General features: G+C 35.5%; 1 protein-coding gene and 1 long non-coding RNA gene across 4 annotated transcripts; one reads left to right on the forward strand and one right to left on the reverse strand.

Moving 5' to 3' along the window:
* Nucleotides 1-4,403: 4,403 nt before the first annotated feature.
* Nucleotides 4,404-8,129, reverse strand: LOC122415769 (uncharacterized). 2 transcript variants are annotated; one of them, XR_006261977.1, is made up of 4 exons: nucleotides 7,768-8,129; nucleotides 7,121-7,204; nucleotides 5,162-5,312; nucleotides 4,404-4,768 (listed from the first exon to the last, which is right to left on the reverse strand). It is a non-coding gene; the product is annotated as an uncharacterized lncRNA (long non-coding RNA). The 2 variants fall into 2 exon arrangements; XR_006261976.1 differs by having other exon boundaries at nucleotides 5,162-5,320.
* Nucleotides 8,130-9,931: 1,802 nt separating this feature from the next.
* Nrk (Neurospecific receptor kinase) lies at nucleotides 9,932-17,238 on the forward strand. Of its 2 annotated transcripts, none has more exons than XM_043428206.1 (6): nucleotides 9,932-10,435; nucleotides 11,372-11,562; nucleotides 11,792-12,053; nucleotides 12,136-12,378; nucleotides 12,544-12,731; nucleotides 12,822-17,238. In XM_043428206.1, exons 1-6 carry the CDS (start codon nucleotides 10,375-10,377, stop codon nucleotides 13,821-13,823), a joined length of 1,947 nt encoding a protein of 648 aa, XP_043284141.1. In that variant the 5' UTR covers nucleotides 9,932-10,374; the 3' UTR covers nucleotides 13,824-17,238. The 2 variants fall into 2 exon arrangements, with proteins under 2 accessions (XP_043284141.1, XP_043284143.1); XM_043428208.1 differs by lacking the exon at nucleotides 9,932-10,435 and adding an exon at nucleotides 10,454-10,849.
* The last annotated feature ends 1,832 nt before the right edge of the window (nucleotides 17,239-19,070 follow it).

Consider the following 19,070-nt stretch of genomic DNA (forward strand, 5'->3'; position numbering starts at 1 on the left):
AAACTCAATAGGAAGCAAAATATGGGAATATTCAAAAATAATGATGACACAAGAAATAAATTAGAAAACATTTATTCAATTGGAGTTTCTCACATTATATACTAACAGTTCCGTGTGTTCTTGTTTTATTAATTATCAACCATAATATTTACCATTTGTCCTTACAACTTCCAGACCTATTATTGATAAACTGATTTGCCTTATTTATATTATTATTCACTAACTGCGCGAACGTTTGTTACATTTGTCCCGCACTATATTCGTAACGTCAGACTCCGGCCGGTTCGTTACGACACAGCTATCAAAGGGAACTCGCATATATAACCTACATTATTACACATGATATATAATCACGCAACCGACGATATATTTACACTTGAAAATATTCCGCGCATTCTGGTTTAATTGAAAGATTATCTCAGTTGACACTTATTTCCAATCGAACGAAATAATGAAATATTTAAAAGTTTCGTTGACATAAGCATCGCGCATTTTTTTATATTTTTCATTTTCACACACAGATCACAGTCTACATTTACGCGGCCGCTTTTATACCGGTTTAGTATACCATAAATTTTGACAAAATAAATATTAGTATACACTTTGTTAGATGACGCGAAAATTATTTTTATTTTCCCGCACGCACTTCCTAACATCATAAGCCCAAACGTCAACACGACGTGAAACTTCGGCTGGTGACTTTCGAGTGATTAGTGATTTCGAGCTCTCGAGCTCCTCAGCTTTCCGCCAAACTTCCTTGCTCTTTTTATTGAATGTCATTGGCCCAAAAATTCTCTCACCCTTCATTGGTTGCAGCAAAATTTTAGTCCAGTCAAAATGCAGGAATGGAGCAACTTTCGAGGGGAAATCTGCAAACTTGATCTAAGACTAATTTGATGACGCTGAATCGAATGGTGTAAATTATTTTGCGATCAACCCCCGGCAACATTGAGAAAATTAGGGTTAAAAGTTTAAAACGCTTATAACTCGAAAGCTATTAAATTGATTGAAAAAATACTTATACCATCGTTTTCGGACGACAAAAATACGTAAGAAAGCACCCTATTAATTTCCGATAATTAAAAAATAAGTGAGAAAAATGGTTTTTAAGACAAAATTTGGCATATCGAGCACCACTGGGGACGTAAAGAAGGATGGAGGATAGCGTACATCTCTGTCGCACTCATTAGAGTGCGTTGTGCGTACGCGTGGCTCGCACAACGTGTTGAGACGTGAGCCGCGTCAATGAGTGCGACAAGGACGGGCAGCAAGTAAGAAAGATAGAGATAGGGAGATTTCCGTAAATCGGTCCCAAGACATCTTTTGTTTTGGATTTTTGGCCTATCATCTAGACAGTCCTGCGCGACGCCCTAACATGTGTATATAGAAATAGGGATCTGCGCAGGGGCAATATATTCGCATCGAGTTGTAGCTAGTTTAAATCATAAAATTATTTCGTATACCTGTAATAATTTTCAATCTTTCATTCTATAACAAACCACATGACGTGACGGAGTGAAAAACTCATTTGAATATAACGTTCGTCTAGACGAAAGTGTGCAGTTATAATTTTTATTTTATTTGCAATAATCTTTTAGTGAACTTTTCATCTTTTGTGAGAAAACATCCACTGAGGTAAGTTAAATTTTTATCGTCTATTTTGATTATTTTTCTTTGTAGTCTAGAATTTTTTTTCGCAATAGTTGTTTTTAGCCACTTGCCCAAAAGTATCAGGCAGACATTTTGGTTTTCCAATCAGACAAAAAAGAATATTTTAACTAAAAATAATGGGTAGTCAATTTAACGGACAGGCTTTTGAAATAAGCAATTTTAGCTTCATTGCACTTTTCTATTTCTGTTACGGCGATTTTAATTGCACCCGAAAATCATTGATTATAGACTCGCATGTCAAAAATTTGTTTAAACCAACCGACAATGTCTTCATTTCAAAAACGTTGAAACAAGTGCTGTAAACGATAAATTGAAGCGCTCGAAAATTCTCGAGGAATAACAAGGACGTCTTCAAAAATGTGTTTTCAATACAAACAAATTAAATATTTCATGTTTTCAGTCTACGGAAAATATATATGATGAATAACTTTTTTGTATAAAAAAAATAGTTATTAATACATTCTTTAAAACGTACTTAGTATTCCCTGAGAATTCGAAAAAAAAGTTAATAAAGTGTTTTGAATGGGCACCGCCTTCATCTTTCCCGTACGACACGTTCTCTGAAGTGTTTAAAATCAATATATTTTTTGATAACGCTGAATGAACCATTTCCCTTCAAATAAATCGAAGTGGATAAAATGTGTGAAGGAAATCGATGAAGAAATATGAGAACTATGAGAAGTAACTCTTTAAATGTGCGGAAATCATCTGTATTTATATATTTCTTCCAGAAGATCCTATTGCATAAAAAAATAAAAATAAAAATAGCGGTTCTGATATATATTCAAAAATAGCGGTCATGGCCACAAAATAGTACAGAGTGTCTGATATATATAATTATTGTAGATACTACAATAAATTTATAATAACATTTTTTTTAATAGATAATAAATTATTTTATTGTATTATTCGTTACTACTCTATATTGATAGTAAACAAAATATAATGATTTAAAATATCATAAAATATTCATTTAATTATTTGAATGCCTTTTTTCAACATTTCAGAAAATAATGCTGAATGCGTATCTGTGCGTTCCCGAGTCCGTCAGTTGCTCAAATCGTTTGCGTGTAGACGTTTCAGTTTTGAGTGCTATAGAAAACCAAAACAAAACGCACACATACTCACACAGACTTTACGTACTTGTGTTTCCGAGTCTACCGTATTTTAACGCATGCGCCGGATGATAGAGAGGACCTCTCTATAAGTGCGAACGGCAAAGCATACAGTGCGTCTCTTTCTAAAAGCGGTTCTCAACGCGTATTTTCTCAATATTCAATTGCATTTTTTCCATATTTAAACAATGTATAAAAAAATAATTTTTTTCTGCAAAGTTCAATTAAACCCTCCTGAAACGCGTAGAATAGAAAGAACCCGAGTTATCTACAAATTTAATATGTTTTGAAGCCTTCGAAGTTTCGAGGTTTTCACCCCGAGCGCACTGTTGTTTTTTACTATTTAACCATTAATTTTTTAGTTATCGGAAATTAACAGGGTGCTTTCTTACGTATTTTTATCACCCGAAAACGATGGTACAAGTATTTTTTTAATCAATTTGATAGTTTTCGAGTTATAAGCGTTTTAAACTTTTAACCCTAATTTTCTCAATGTTGCCGGGGGTTGATCGCAAAATAATTTACACCATTCGATTCAGCGTCATCAAATTAGTCTTAGATCAAGTTTGCAGATTTCCCCTCGAAAGTTGCTCCATTCCTGCATTTTGACTGGACTATTTCTCTCACCAGGGATTGGTGATCATGGGGGCCAAGGGGCCTATGTTTGTAGCGGTTGGAGTACGCGTATACAGATGCGTCAAATCATGAATGTGTTAGTAACTTTTGCATAATCTTAAGCCCGTGCAAAGTTTTTTCTCATAAATTACGATACTGATCATGCTGATTTTGGGTTCATTCGACAGAGAACTTCTTAATTAGCTAAAAGTTAAATTTTCAAAGCCGTACATAACTCATGAGTTTCGTAATTTAAGAAAATCACAAGCGAATTTTACCCCCACCACCGCGAATCGTTTTATTCAGAGAAAGTATAGTCTCGGCGAGAGCCTCAGGTCAGCAGCAGACGACAGGGCTGTCAATGTACTTGTCCCGAGACTCTACCGAGTCTCTTGATGAATAATTTCTGTTTAAAACAATTTTAGGAAAGATAACACGCTAAAGTAATCAGAAAAACATATTTTTGCAAGCCAAAATTTACACGCAAATATAATTTTTAAGTCAAAGTTGAATTTTGATATGAAAAGAAATTTGAATAGAAGAATTTACAAATTATAAATCACTTGAAAAGCATTTATTTTAACACTAGTTCGATTTAGTTTACCGTACTTATGGATAATCAATTTCTTTCATGATCTAGTCGAGTCGAATAGCACCTTCAAACGGAATTTCGATATTCATTTTTCCGACATAACTCATTATTTTAGCCGGCTCGAATCCAGCAGTGTTATGGTCGAATCAAAATAGTTAAAGAAAATTCTAAAGGTTTAAAAAAATACAAAATCTTAGTGTACACCATTAAAAGTTCGGGTTGAAGATTAGGAAACTTCTTTGGAAAGCAAAGATACTGATATAAAGTTACGAAAAATGAAGTCGAACATCGAGAAGCTTGTCCGTCCCAAGAATTTTGTTTCTTCAGTTTCCAATTCGAAGATGAATCGTTAAAAATAGAAACATCACCGCGAAAAGTTATTCGAAATACGGTAAAATACCAGCGAGATGTTCATTTTCTATAAAAGTTGTCAAGGCTTTATTTGTAATAATAAAATATAAAATGTTATAAATCATACAATGCATTTATTAATTAAATTAAAACGAATATTCATTTCTGCATAATTTCATTAATTTAACAGCTGAAGACATCTCATTGTTCATCAGTTGAACATCATTTATTTGTCCTGTAATGCTGCAGTCAATTTTTGATTCCATTGTGAATTCACTTGTCACAATCTCGGCCCATTTGTCATGGTGATTCACAAAACTCTCCCAGAATTTTGACTAGCAAGCGGGGGCTTACGAATTCCAACACGTCAACTGCATAAATGTTGTGCTTGTGCCGTTAACTTTTTTTTATAAACGTCGTGTACCTGCAATAACCAGGAAAAATCATTTTTATAGCCCTTTCGAAATTTCAGCTCTCGGAGTGTTTATGGATTCATTTGCGATTCTCGCAATTTTTCGACGTGAGGAAACTTATTGCAAATAGGTGCACACTCGACAACTTTAGAGTGAGAAAATCTGTCAGATTTAAAATAATCTTTTTCAGTTATTATCCTTCATAAATTGTGAAATCACACGAGAGTTTGATAGTTTTCATTGTTTAGTAAAGTTCTGAAACAACAAATGCAAACCCAATAATGACGAAAGTTTCAACTAGGTTAAACATTCTATGAAAATTTTTCTGTATTCTACCATCATTGGTGGTTCATTTATAAAGATTTTCATAATATGTTTAAGGAATATCTTTGATTGAGCCTTACTTTGTTATGTGTAATAAATGCGCAGTTGTGAGAGATCTGACTCTGCCTGGAAGATTCTCCGGTGTAGAACTGTGCAGAGCTGGCCTCGCATTCTGATACTTTTTTGGGTGGGGTTCGAAACAGCGAACGATCAAAATAGCGAACAGGCATTCTGTATATCTATATAGATATATTAGGGTGCTTTTTTTTTCAGCAACATTTTTTTTTTTTCACTCCCATCTCGCCTTTTTGTAGGGAATACCTTAAAAAAAAATCCCTGAAAATTTGAGCCCTTAATATTAATTTTAAGTACTCGACCAAGGCGCACAAAGATTTCCCCTTTAAAATACACGTAAAGTTCGATTTTTCTTCTTAAAAGTTCTACAGCTCAGAGGCATTTAATGGTACAACCTTGGTCGATGAGCGGATTTATTCAGAATTAAATGCTCCACAAAAGTGTCCATTGTGGCGTAAGTGTAACTCGAACTGGCGAGGTCGTAGAGGTCACTCAACCCAATTTTTTCATGAAATTCTCGTTTTTTTGCCTCTATCTCGTAAATGACAAGAGCTACAGAAAAAATGGGAATGACAAACTTGGAGGAAATTCAATTTCCTACAAAAAAGTATTCAAGCACCAAATCGCTAACATCGATATTTCTTGAGATATTGGGCTTTTAAGTTGAGGTAGTATGGAATTTTCATGAATTATTGAGCTAAATTGTATAAGTTGTTAATTTATTATTCTTTATTGTCACTTAAATCATCAAATATTTATTTGTTAAGTTGCAAATGATTAAAAAGTTGAATAACTCAACGTTTTGAAACTGAAATTCGAAAAAAAAAAACATTTTCAAAGTGCTTAGATTTTTTTTTTTACTTTTCACGAATTTTTCAATTGATTTTCCCCTGATTCTTCGAATTTATTTACCAGTCATTGAATACCGATAAAGTTCTAGTTGAAAATATGTTATATATAAGCAAGACAAGATATATAGATATAAAATAATATTGAAATATTTTGCGTATATACAACATATTTTCAACTAGAACTTTATAGGTATTCAATTACTGGTAAATAAATTAGAAGAATCAGGGGAAAATCAATTGAAAAATTCGTGAAAAGTGAAAAAAAAATTTTTAAGCACTTTGAAAATGTTTTTTTTTTCCGAATTTCAGTTTCAAAACGTTCAGTTATTCAACTTTTCAATCATTTGCAACTTAACAAATAAATATTTAATGATTTAAGTGACAATTAAGAATAATAAATTAACAACTTATACAATCCAGCTCAATAATTCATGAAAATTCCATACTACCTCAACTTAAAAGCCCAATATCTTAAGAAATATCGATGTTAGCGATTTGGTGCTTGAATACTTTTTTGTAGGAAATTGAATTTCCTCCAAGTTTGTCATTCCCATTTTTTCTGTAGCTCTTGTCATTTACGAGATAGAGGCAAAAAAACGAGAATTTCATGAAAAAATTGGGTTGAGTGACCTCTACGACCTCGCCAGTTCGAGTTACACTTACGCCACAATGGACACTTTTGTGGAGCATTTAATTCTGAATAAATCCGCTCATCGACCAAGGTTGTACCATTAAATGCCTCTGAGCTGTAGAACTTTTAAGAAGAAAAATCGAACTTTACGTGTATTTTAAAGGGGAAATCTTTGTACGCCTTGGTCGAGTACTTAAAATTAATATTAAGGGCTCAAATTTTCAGGGATTTTTTTTTAAGGTATTCCCTACAAAAAGGCGAGATGGGAGTGAAAAAAAAAAAATGTCGCTGAAAAAAAAAGCACCCTAATATATAGATATACATATATAGATATATATAGATATATATATATATAGATAATAAATAGCGAACAGAATGCCTGTTCGCTATTTTGATCGTTCGCTTTTTCGACCCCGACCCTACTTTTTTGCAGGAGAAAACCTTGTGAGCGTCAATTTTTTGCTATCCTTGACAAATCTTACAAGTTCAAATGCTCCAAGAGTCCTAATGAAATTATTGACGGCATGGCAGGTTTTTCTACTATGGCGGAGTCGACGCATGCTTATCTGAAATAGAATGATTTGTTATTCCATGACTTTTTTCCAATTTGGCGTATTTATTTCCTTTTCATATTTTATTGAATTTTATTCCTATTTCGTAAGTGATAAATCATCCTTAACTGCTACATTTTGAAATGATCTCTTCCAGGATCATAATTTTGCTATGCATTTTTTGTTCATGAATTATAGACAAAAGCTGAAAAAAAAATCTCATTTCCAAGCCCAATTTATGCAGAAAATTCATGGAAAAAAAAGCTCAGCGAGTTGAATAAAACTGATGCAACTCAGTCTAGAGAACTTGACCTCAATATCAAAACATATTAATGGTACTAAAAACGCAGTCTTTCATTTTGTTAAACAACTTAGACTCGAACATGAAAAAAAATCAAAAAGATCTTTCTCAATTACAAAAGTCATTTTGAGAATATGATTTAACGATAATTTGAGTCCTGTCTCCAAATTGGTTGCATGACCTTATATGTTATTTTTTTTAAGATCACTTCAATTAGCATGATGTCAAAATGAAAAAAAATATAAAATATTTTGTGCGCTGAAGCATAGTTATTAACCTTAATTCGCCTGGATTTTGAAGATTAATCAGAAGGCTCCAATTCTGCTCTAGTGAAATGGGAGGCGCACTTGAGAATATGCTGAAGCTAAATTTGTCCTCGTCTTCCATCAAATCAAATTGTTTGGCATACGCGAATACATTGATGTAAGCATTGATCTCCGTTTCCTCACAGACGCCCGTGCTGCGTTAACCTTTTACTCTGCCGATGCTGTGGTTGGCGTATCCCACCGTGGTTGCCTTGTTCCGTCGACCGACAAGCAAAAGCTCGAAATCTTTGGTGAACGTATTTCTCGACCAAAGTTGTTTACACGTTTCCCGTTCATTGTTGTTTGTTTCACGAATGCTATGTCCACCATCATCCTCCACAAGGAGACTATAGGGAAAAGGAGTCCAATCTCTGTATTGGGCGCCTGTTAGAAAAACGTCCGTGAAAATGTCGGGAACCCGGGTTCGAGGAACGGCCACTCGCGTCGCATTGTCGTTTGTGTACGGATATATATAGTAATAAAATCAATGTCGTTGGTGAAACTGACCGCCATGGCGGCCGAATCGTGGATTTAAAGAGCTTTCGCGCCTGTCAAAAATTGTTGAATCAACGATTATGAGTGCTCGTAATCGAAAATACTAATATGTATTGTAATAATATTCTCCAGCAACGTAAAACCCTGTGCTTTACACATTCCAAATATCAGCTTATCTCCCCTCGTATGTCGCGCTGCTAAGAAAAACCATAGCATCCGGGAAATTGCCGGTTCACATACTCATGTCGAAAGAAATTTTTTGTCACAAATTTTTTTTTGCATGATATTTATGAATATTTTAAAATTATATTGATAACTATAGCTTTTGTGACCATAGTTACTGTTTCATAAAACCTTAACATATCAAGCGGCCCGGATAAGCCAGTAGCATTTTCTGCCGTTTAGGATATCATTAGCTTACGTGGTGTAATGGTTCAATGACGGGCTCATACTCGTGGAGTCCGCGGTTCAAATCCTCCTGTGATTTATTTTTTTTTCATCATAGATAGTTATTGTTCTGACTATAGCAGAAATTTTAAAAAATCAATTGATTTTGTTGAATTATGTTTTTTTCATTCATTCATATAAAAAATGACTGCAATATGTTAATTTATTTTAACAGCAATAGCCACTGTGTCAGTGTATTCCATTTTACAAAGATAGGTTAGACCACGGCAACCACGGTTAGACCCACAAAAACTATCAACAGTGTCAGCTGGCAGCAACGCATGCGCGTATATAACGCGTACATAATGCGCATGCGTTAACCCGTACACTACCTGCAACAGCGCCGCTCGAGAGGAACCCTCTTTCCCGACACTTTTACGGACGTGCCCGATTGCCGAGATTGGACTCCTTCCCTATAGTCTCCTTGATCCTCCACAAGACACCCGACGCTTCTTTGTATACACGCACATATAACAGACTTCTGATACGTCACAACGGTCACAACAACATATCGATAAGTCATCACATTTTGTCGGAGTCTCTGAAGGCACTTCGATGTTGCCCTGCTTATAGAGCAGAAGAAACGCATGATTTAATACAGTACTCAGCCGCTGGTCGAATCAAATTGCAAACGTAACACCACTGTTCGAACCATTCACTAAAAGATATGCTAAAATGGATAAATTCAACATAAGATTAACAATTAGATTATAATAATTAACCGATTAATTGATATGTTTGTAGGTTATGACCATCGCATACTCTTCCTCCCACCCGCTTCATCCACCCGCGTTAAGCAATATGTAGCTGTGTAAGTGTGTATAACCCTGAAAATCCCTAGGAAGATCTTCTCTCGAGATATACAGCTCTTTGATCGCAGTATGATAGATTGATGATTCTTTTATAACGATGAAATAATCCCTCTGTAAACATCTTTAATTTTACTAATGTTTGTTCCTAAATGATTTCTGATCGTTTAAAAAAAAAAAACGATTTTTCGAGCTAAGACCTGCCAACTATACACCAATTAACTTTTATTAATGATTCATCAACTATTCTTTCGAAAACTATTTCAATAACTTCGAAAACTTGCGAAAACAATTCGATAATTATTTGAATAAGAAAATAAGAGTTTCATCATTTTCATCTGCTAAATATACAGAACTATGTATAAGACCGTGGGGCCGAAGCGGAGTCACTCCAGTGGCCAAGCTAGTCTCACGCCAAACTCACAGATGGGAGACTAGCTAAAAAGTTGAAGAACAAGAAGATCCGCTAACCTTGAAATCATTAGATTTTCAACACAAAACAAACTGACGCTTTGTTCACGGCATTTCTGAGTGAAATTCTTCCATCTATCTTACAGTTGATTGTATTTAGCAAAATGTCGGAATATTTATATCTGATTATATAGTTGATACCGTTGTAGATATTTACCTCATGCTGCTACCGCTATTCGGGTTTTGTGCCACGAACAAACGCTCAATCAATTTACAATGTTTTTTATACTTTTCTGACGGAAATCTTTTCGGCTCTAATTACAAAATCTAAAAATAATGCTTGTTTTGTGCATTAAGAGTACACCTTCGAATATTAATTGGGATATGGTATACTAGTACAGAGTGATTAATTGTAACATGATTCTTTGGATTACTTTCGTCGTTATCACTTATTTAATTAACGACGCATATCCAACTCGTAAGTCATTTTATTCATTTCGGTCATAAATAAATTGCATGAAAATCTAATATATTTAACACTGTTGGATACGCCAATACCAACTGGGTTCACAAGACACTGCAAATAATATACTAGAAGTTTTATAAGAGCTAGATCTAAATTTTGATCTAATCTACGGATTGATTGGAGATGACTTTAATTTCTGGAAAATATTTATATATTCAGCTTTGACAATGGTGAATTTATTTATTTTTTCCAAGATTTGTTTATTATTCAATCCTATGGGCCAACAAATTTCTAATGGTGTTGACAAAATAGATACGCCAATTTGAAAAATTGAGTAGAAGTATAATTTAGGACATGTCTAACAGTGTGGAAAGCATTACTTACCATTCAACTTGGTGCGGTGAATGCTCACAAGTGTTGAGACAGGTGCATTTCAGCATATTCATTCTAAGTCAAACGCGTTTGAGCTTAACAAACACTTTGAACGCCTTTAACATTCACAGCCCTTGGTCAAGCTTTACATTGAATAAAATTCCAAAGTTTCTTAAAATCTTTCTTTTTTGACAATAATATGAATTCAGTACTGTGATGTCCACAATTTCTTATTCCAATATATATCATGAAGTTACGACGCTGAAGTTTGCAATGTGGGAGTGCAACGAAATGAACAAAAAAAACATTCGTAATTCACCAATTTTTTATTTCACAAAGCATCGGTGTAGGTTAAAAAACCACTAAAGTGCAAATTCGGTAAGGAACAGTATTGGAGAATTACTGGAATTATTGGAGAGATTTTTTAGATCACTTCGTTGGACTCCAATGTTGCAAACTTCATTGTTAAATGAAATTTATTGATCATTGTCTTAAAAGTCCCTTAAAAATTGAACTGTTGATTAATTTCACTTTCAAAGTTTTTTTTATCTAATTTTTCATACTTCACTGTTGAAGGATCAGTTTCAGAAGGATACTGCGATGTTTATAATGGACAAATATGTAAAAAGTATCTTACTGGAATTGGCAAAGTCTGGTACCATAATACTACTGATAATCTTAATGGTTGGCTGAATGAACGCATTACCACCGATCTGTGGGAAGATCTTATTCAAAAACTTAAAGAACCATGTCGGTCTGCAGCAGAGGTATAAATTTGGGGGTTGGAATCATTATTATACTATAAAACCTTCGTTATCTAATTTTTTATTTGTTTTCACAGTTTTTTACTATTTCAATTTTAAAGTTTGAACCTTTATAATAAATTATCTTTTTTTGGGGTCAATACAGCAAATAAATTTGAAAAAATGACTGGACATCTTTTGTAATGCAGTTTTTCTGCTTACACAAGATAAAATGTGTTCTGCAACATTCCAGAAAATCCTCTGCATGTATGCGTTTCCACTGTGCGATGGGCTTGTAAAACTACCACTTTGCTATGAAGATTGCATGGCGGTTCGTCACGAATTTTGTTTCAATGATTGGGCTCTCATCGAAGACAACAAGCAAAGAGGAATTTATATACGATCTCGTGGTCATTTTAGACTACCAGATTGTGATGAATTGCCACAAGTCAATGAAGAAAATATGACTTGTTCTCATATTCACTTGACTGATGTCAATGAAACGTTGATTACTTGTAAATAAAATCCTGTTTTATTTACCTTTCCCGAGCATATAAAAAATTTCGTTTTATTAAGTGAAATATTGAATTTTTTCAGTCGACTGTATCAGAGAAAATGGACGTTTCTACATGGGAAAGATGAATCAAACAAAGAATGGATATGATTGCCAATCATGGAACGCTCAATTTCCCCACAGTCATGACAAACCACCGAACGTCTTTCGGCAAATTCGAGAAGGCGAAAATTACTGTCGAAATGCTGGAGGAGACGAACCAATGCCTTGGTGTTTTACCATGGATCCACGTGTGCGATGGCAACATTGTGATATTCCAATATGTAGTGAGTTTTTCAAAACATTTTGTTAATCAAGAGTTATGTACAATTTCCCGTCACTTTTTATTTATTGAAATAAATCATCAGCTGAACAACATCGAAATTTTTATTGTCAATAATGTTTAGGGTTGCTAAAATGTGTATGCTTAACGTAAACATTTTTTATTCTAGATAATTCGACTGATACGGCAGTAAAAATTGATCCAAAGAATTTTAGCATGGACACTTTTTTCACGCCAACATTCATAATGATCCTATCGGCTTTTGGTTTTTTCGTCATATTAGGGTCACTGTTGTCAGTATTTTTTAGCCAAAGAATGAGCAAGCGTCATCAAGGATATAATCCCACACACGATCGGGTAATTTACATTGAACAAAGCAAAATTACGAATAATTATTGAAACTGCTCTGTGTTCCATATTAAACACATAACGAAATATTATTTCTAGGAACTCAATATCGACCTGGACAAGCTACCAAATAACGATGCATACCATAAAACGGCTGCACAGTTGAATCCCAAATTGGAAATGCTGGAGTTTCCTCGAAATAACATAATATATGTCAGAGACTTAGGTCAAGGAGCGTTCGGTCGTGTATTTCAAGCGAAAGCGCCAGGTCTCGTGCCAGGAGAGGAGTTTACCAACGTGGCTGTGAAAATGTTGAAAGAAGAAGCGACGGAGGATCTTCTCGTAGATTTCGAGCGCGAGGCATGTCTTCTCGCGGAATTTGACGATCCAAACATTGTGAAACTGTTGGGAGTCTGTGCTTTGGGTCGTCCAATGTGTCTCCTGTTCGAGTATATGGGACGGGGTGATTTGAACGAATTTTTACGGTCCTGCTCGCCCGGAAACTATGTTGTCCGCAGTATGGATAAAGATAGTAATGTGTCAGAATCGCGATTGACACATATGGATCTAATAAACATAGCTTGTCAAGTTGCTTCTGGTATGGTCTATTTGTCGGACAGAAAATTTGTTCATCGCGATCTTGCTACGAGAAATTGTCTGATAAATGATCAAATGGTTGTTAAAATAGCAGATTTTGGTTTATCACAAAAAATTTATCTCCAAGACTATTACAAAGGCGATGAACAGGACGCCATTCCAGTAAGATGGATGCCCTTGGAAAGTATTCTTTACAATAAATACACGATAGAGTCAGACGTGTGGGCTTTCGCGGTGTGTTTATGGGAAATATTTAGCTTTGCTTTGCAACCATATTACGGCATGACTCATGAAGAAGTTGTTAAATATATCAAAGAAGGTAACGTTCTCCAATGTCCTGATAATACACCTCCATCAATTTATGAACTAATGAAATTATGTTGGAATCGACGGCCTAGCGACAGACCTACTTTCAAAGTCATTTACCATACATTAAATGCTATAAAACAGGAGCTGGAGGCTGATAACAAATCCGATAGTGTACCACTTCGCATCCATATATAAATCATTTGAAATCTATTTTTCGTATATAAAGGGACGTACAAATTCCTTGTGTCGATTAAAACATCGTTGCAAATAATTATCTAGGGTCCACTCTTTGTGTTTTATGTAAATGATTCATTTTTAGTCGTTTTTGAAATTTATGTATTGACTTTTCGCCTACCTGCATGACTTCGCTGAATAACAAAAAACGTTTTTCATTATGCTCAAGAAAAAATGAGATGGAGGACACTAATTATTATTGTTGAAAAATCGTTCATTCGTTGTAAATTCTTTTCTATTTTTTGCGAGATTTAACGTTTTGTATTGTTCATAAATACTTACTAATTAACCTAATTTTCAATTCAATTTGCCTAATCGTAATATAACAATTTCATTTTATTTCAACTAACTACTAATAATTTATATCGATGATTGGGATCTCGTGAGAATCGTCATCTATGATCTTTAAATGTTGATAGCTATCTTTGTATCAGATGTCGGGAAGGACTTGGTATTCATTTTTTAATATAAAAGCGTTTTTCTATGACTGTGCTATTCCGAAGTTATCGATATGTTGTCTTATGCGATAAACCGATAAACGATAATGCGGTAATCGACATAATTAATGATTTATTCCTGTTTACTCTTGTTCACGGATATAGCGATCAATCACAAAACCGTTCTTACCTGGCTGTGCGAGCAGATAGGTGATTTTATACACTACTGGAAACAATGAAAGGAACAAGAAATTTTCCAACTTTTAAAAGGCTATATCTTAGTGAAAAATAGTCTTATCACGATCAATAAAAAAGCATTTTAATCCTTTGAAACATGGTGGGATTGTGAAATCCCACCTTTTCACGTTTCCACAATCCACCGTGCATCAAAGGGGTTAAGGTAGATGGGTAAAGGCTACGTGATCGTTGCACCAACTATATTTTTCGAAAATTCCGAAAAACGAAATTTACTTTGAAATAATAATTTTATTATTTTAGAAATATCGGTAGAGAACCAACAGTTTTCTACAATTTTATTATTAAAAAAAAAAACATTCATTTCAATTAGTGTGGAGCAACAGCTGCCGTTGCTGTGATATCACGCTATTAGTTTGTTTACAAATTTCATAAGTTGTTATGAAGAGTGCTTAAAGTGCTTGTCCACGTGAGAGCAAATTCTGAAAGTTGCCCTCGCGGGTACTCTCACGACTGCAGTTACTCTCGGCAGCGTGTCCACTGGCGAGTACTACTCTCGAGAGCGACTTTACTCTCACGTGGACAGGCACCTTTATTGTCCAAAGTATAATATTGCAGTGGAGGAAACTGAAAAAATGAACGATAAAAAAGTTTATCGGATAAAAATGGTCGTTTTGTAAAAACTGACAAAAAAATATGGCGAAGCAAACGAACGAAAAAATATGACCAAAATGTCCAATTGATGTCAACTTTTCGTGTGTGTCAACTTTCATGTGCCGGAGTCATAAGTGTCAGAGAAGAGTCGATATTGAATAATTAATTTGCGAATAAGCTACATGGTAACTAGCGCCCTAATTTCCAAATCTATCCAGTACATATTCAGTTTTGCCTACATCATCGTCTTTATTATCGTGTAATCTTGGATAACGAATATTCACCTATCTACCTGAAAGCTATTTCCTTTAACTTTAAAGACCTTGGGCCATTTTGGACTCACAGATTACAGTTGCTGGGGAATTTCATGAAATACCTCAAGAGAAAAAGTTTGCCATTTTTTTTTCCTTTACGATTGTGTACAGGACTTGGAAGTTTTTTTCAACTCCAATCAGTGCAAGCATCGAGTGAGTTGCTCATTTATCTTCAATTCTGTTTTTTGGATGTCTTCGTACGAATTATTTTTCGGAGATACCCATGGTTGAATGAAAAAAAAAAAAAATGTATTCAATCATCGGTATTTCGGCGAAAAATTATCGCAATGATTCCGGGGACGGTGTTGAACCCTTGAATAAACACACCTTTATATAGTGTGTATTTTTGACAAAATTTCTATTCCATACTTGATATTCATTTGAAAAAAAATGGAAAAATGGTTTTTTACAGTTGTTCAAAATATCTGCTGCTAATTTATACATGTAAATAGAAACACTCGAATGGAGCATAAATTTTATACTTCGATGTATCAACAATAACCCTATGAATTTGATTGAGTGAACCGTTTTTCTGCCCCGAGCAATCAAAGTTTTAAAACAATTAAAGAAACACGATTACAGAGTCTGAAAATGGCACAAATACTATCAGAATGAACAGGACGACTTTTCGTCGACTTTTTCTACAATTTTACATCAAATATCGCCCAAATTTAAAAAACAACGAGAGACAACAAAATTTCGGTGTTTGTTCTAGTTTCCATACACTTGAAGCATTGTCATGCATAAAAATAAACATCCTCTAACTTTATCTCCTGGTAGTACTAAACTAAGACCCCACCGCTTATGTTCGTTAACGTATGCTAAACGAGCTCGGTGATGTCTGGCTGTTAGTATCAGTACGTGAACGGGATGTCTTCTTCGCAACCCAGCTTCATAGAAACGATGAATGACTATCTGGTATATGAAATGTTTGTCTCTAATACATGTCAGTGGTTTTTCAAATGGTTCTTGTCGAACATGTCGAATGATTGCCTGATCACCCCGAGAAGTAATTTTGTGACCTCAGCCTTTCCCTGGCCGTCAATCGTATCCTCCGGTGTTTTTAAAACTCATATAAGCACGAAATCAAGAGACGCGGTAGCGACTCGACGCAGAGTATTAAAAGAAAAAACGGGAGTGTAAAATAAAAGCCAGCGCGAGCCCTGCCGCACTCTTATATATGCGAATATGTCGATTTATGACGTCATAACATTTTTCGAACCGTTCTCACGGACAAACCATTGTAGTTAAAAATCTGAAAATTGGTGATGATTTTTTTTCGATTTTTCTCTTCAAATAATTGATCTTTGTTATTGCAAGTAAATCCGTTCATTCCATCCCGAGATATGATGATTTAAGCGATTAAAATCGAGTACTTCGGTACGCTCTAGCCGTTTGGAGTCAGTAAGACTTAAGTAACACGCTATCTCCTCTACTCGCGCCCAATCGAGCGGGAGAGACAGCGCGCGAAGATTCGTTCCCTCTCTCTCTCACACTCGTAGTAGCATACCTGGCGAGAGAACTATACAGTTAAAACTTTGAAAAAGTAAAAGTAACGTCAAGTATTAAAAGTCTGTATTTTGAGTTAAAAAATATTTTCAAAAATCAATTTCCAAAGTGAACAAAAAAAAGCTTTTAAAAGGAATGGAAAATTTAAAAAGTGTCTCTTCGCATTTGAAATTTCCACTCTCGCATTGGAGAATTGAACTTGCTGAATAAATAATTTAAATCGTTGCTATTGCTTGTAAAGAAAATAAAAATTTCGTTGTATGAGAAGTCTTTAGTTTTTAAATTGATGAATCGAACTCGCCGAAAAATAATCTAAATCGTAATCATTGATTGGAGCCAAGAATCAGAAGCTTTCGATTAATGCCTTCAGTGGTCTAGAGTCGCGGTAATGACTCAAAGACAAGTACATTTATGACGTCGCTGCCAGAGACTCTTTACAGGAGCTATCGCTTTTCTACTTGTTTCGAAAATTTCTTTCTTCAATAAAAATATAATCACAGAATTTCATAGGATATTTCAAGTTAACGTATTTTTTATTTATTTTTTTCTATCGATTGCGACCTCTTGTTGGTATTACCGGCCGTGTATCGTTATTTGTTGCGATTGATCAGAGTTCTGACGATTCCTGGACCGCTGTTGAGTTGCAAAAGCGAAACAAAAATTTGGCGTGCATGGTTAAGTAAAAAAACTCGGGAAGATATCGAATTTATATCATTTAGAAGAACTTAGAATAAGCTACGCAAACAGGATGGTCGTTTGATGTGGAAACACGATAACAATGTATACTTTGATCGACTGGAAGAGAGAGATTGAGAAAAACGTTGAACGTTTGGGATGAACTGGGTCGGTGGCTTGAAAGATAAATGTATTGAGACGAAATAAGTAACTCTTTGCACCTTACTTACTTACGTGGGTAATACGGGTACTGTGATTTCTTATTTCTGTTTATTTATGCTGAGACGGGTTCACTGACCGGCTCAGCTGCTTAGGAGATCGGGTGCGATAGAGAGAGATAGGGATAGGAGGCAGCCTTAGGTGTCCAACTTGGCTCTGTTTACATCAGACGCGCGCCGGACTATGTTTTCATCATCGGCTGGGGAAGGCTGGGATGATGATTTTGTAGAATTAGGTCTATTTATAACTCGGGAATTCCTTTTATGATGTGATAGTCCGCAGCAATGCGGAGAGACACAAATAAAAGAGGAATGTTTTGGAATTACTTCTCGAAGAATAGTCGGTCGCGATGCCGAAAGACTTTCGACGAGTGAGTCCTGAATTTAATTTTCTATAGGGTGTCCTGAAAGTGCGGATACTTGTTGTTTTATGAGGGCGATGTTTATCTGAGTGGGATTTTTACCATGGTGGTATGGGCTATACCGAGAACTTGTAATTTAAATTGGTATGGGCTTTGCAGAGTATCTATAACATTAGTGGTGTGGGTGTCACCACGGACTTGTGATTTCTGTGGTCAGTGATAGTCAGTCGCTATGCCGAGAGACACTTGCTATTGAGATCCGGGGAAGTATTGTGATGGCTGGACGCTATGCCAGGAGACACGCTGAGATTAATTCAGGATGAAGGATTTGGATAAAATGATAGGTATTTGGCCACGGAGGTGTCGCCTTATATAGTGTCCGTGTGGAGGTTGCGGATGTAAGAAATGTGTTATTAGAGAGTGAGGGTTTCGATGACACGTTTATTTTTGGTTTTTAAACTTTCACACAAACTTTTTGAGAGAAAGAGAAAAAGATAGGCGCATGGCCGAGAGAAAGTAACGTAGTCTATCTCTTAGAGTCTAAAATCACAGTTCTTGAGTCACCGCAGCTGTGGGGGAAGCGAGGGTTTTTCTCCGTCGTTCTAACTCCCCTGTTTGTTCTCGTCCCCTGTAGAGGCGCGTCAGTCTTTTGTGGCTGAGGCGACCGAGCCGCCACATCCGCTCCGCGGTGCGGCGAGGCACGTGGCACGGGATTTCCCTCGCCGTGGTGGGGAGTCGGACTCGGCTGTTCTCACGCACACGAATGCTTGCCGTGTGTGTGTAACATGTATCATTACAGTATATTAAGATGTATGATGAATGGACAGGATGATCCTCGGTCTAA

The sequence above is a fragment of the Venturia canescens genome, chromosome 9, assembly GCF_019457755.1.
Source record: "Venturia canescens isolate UGA chromosome 9, ASM1945775v1, whole genome shotgun sequence".
Lineage (NCBI taxonomy): Eukaryota > Metazoa > Arthropoda > Insecta > Hymenoptera > Ichneumonidae > Venturia > Venturia canescens.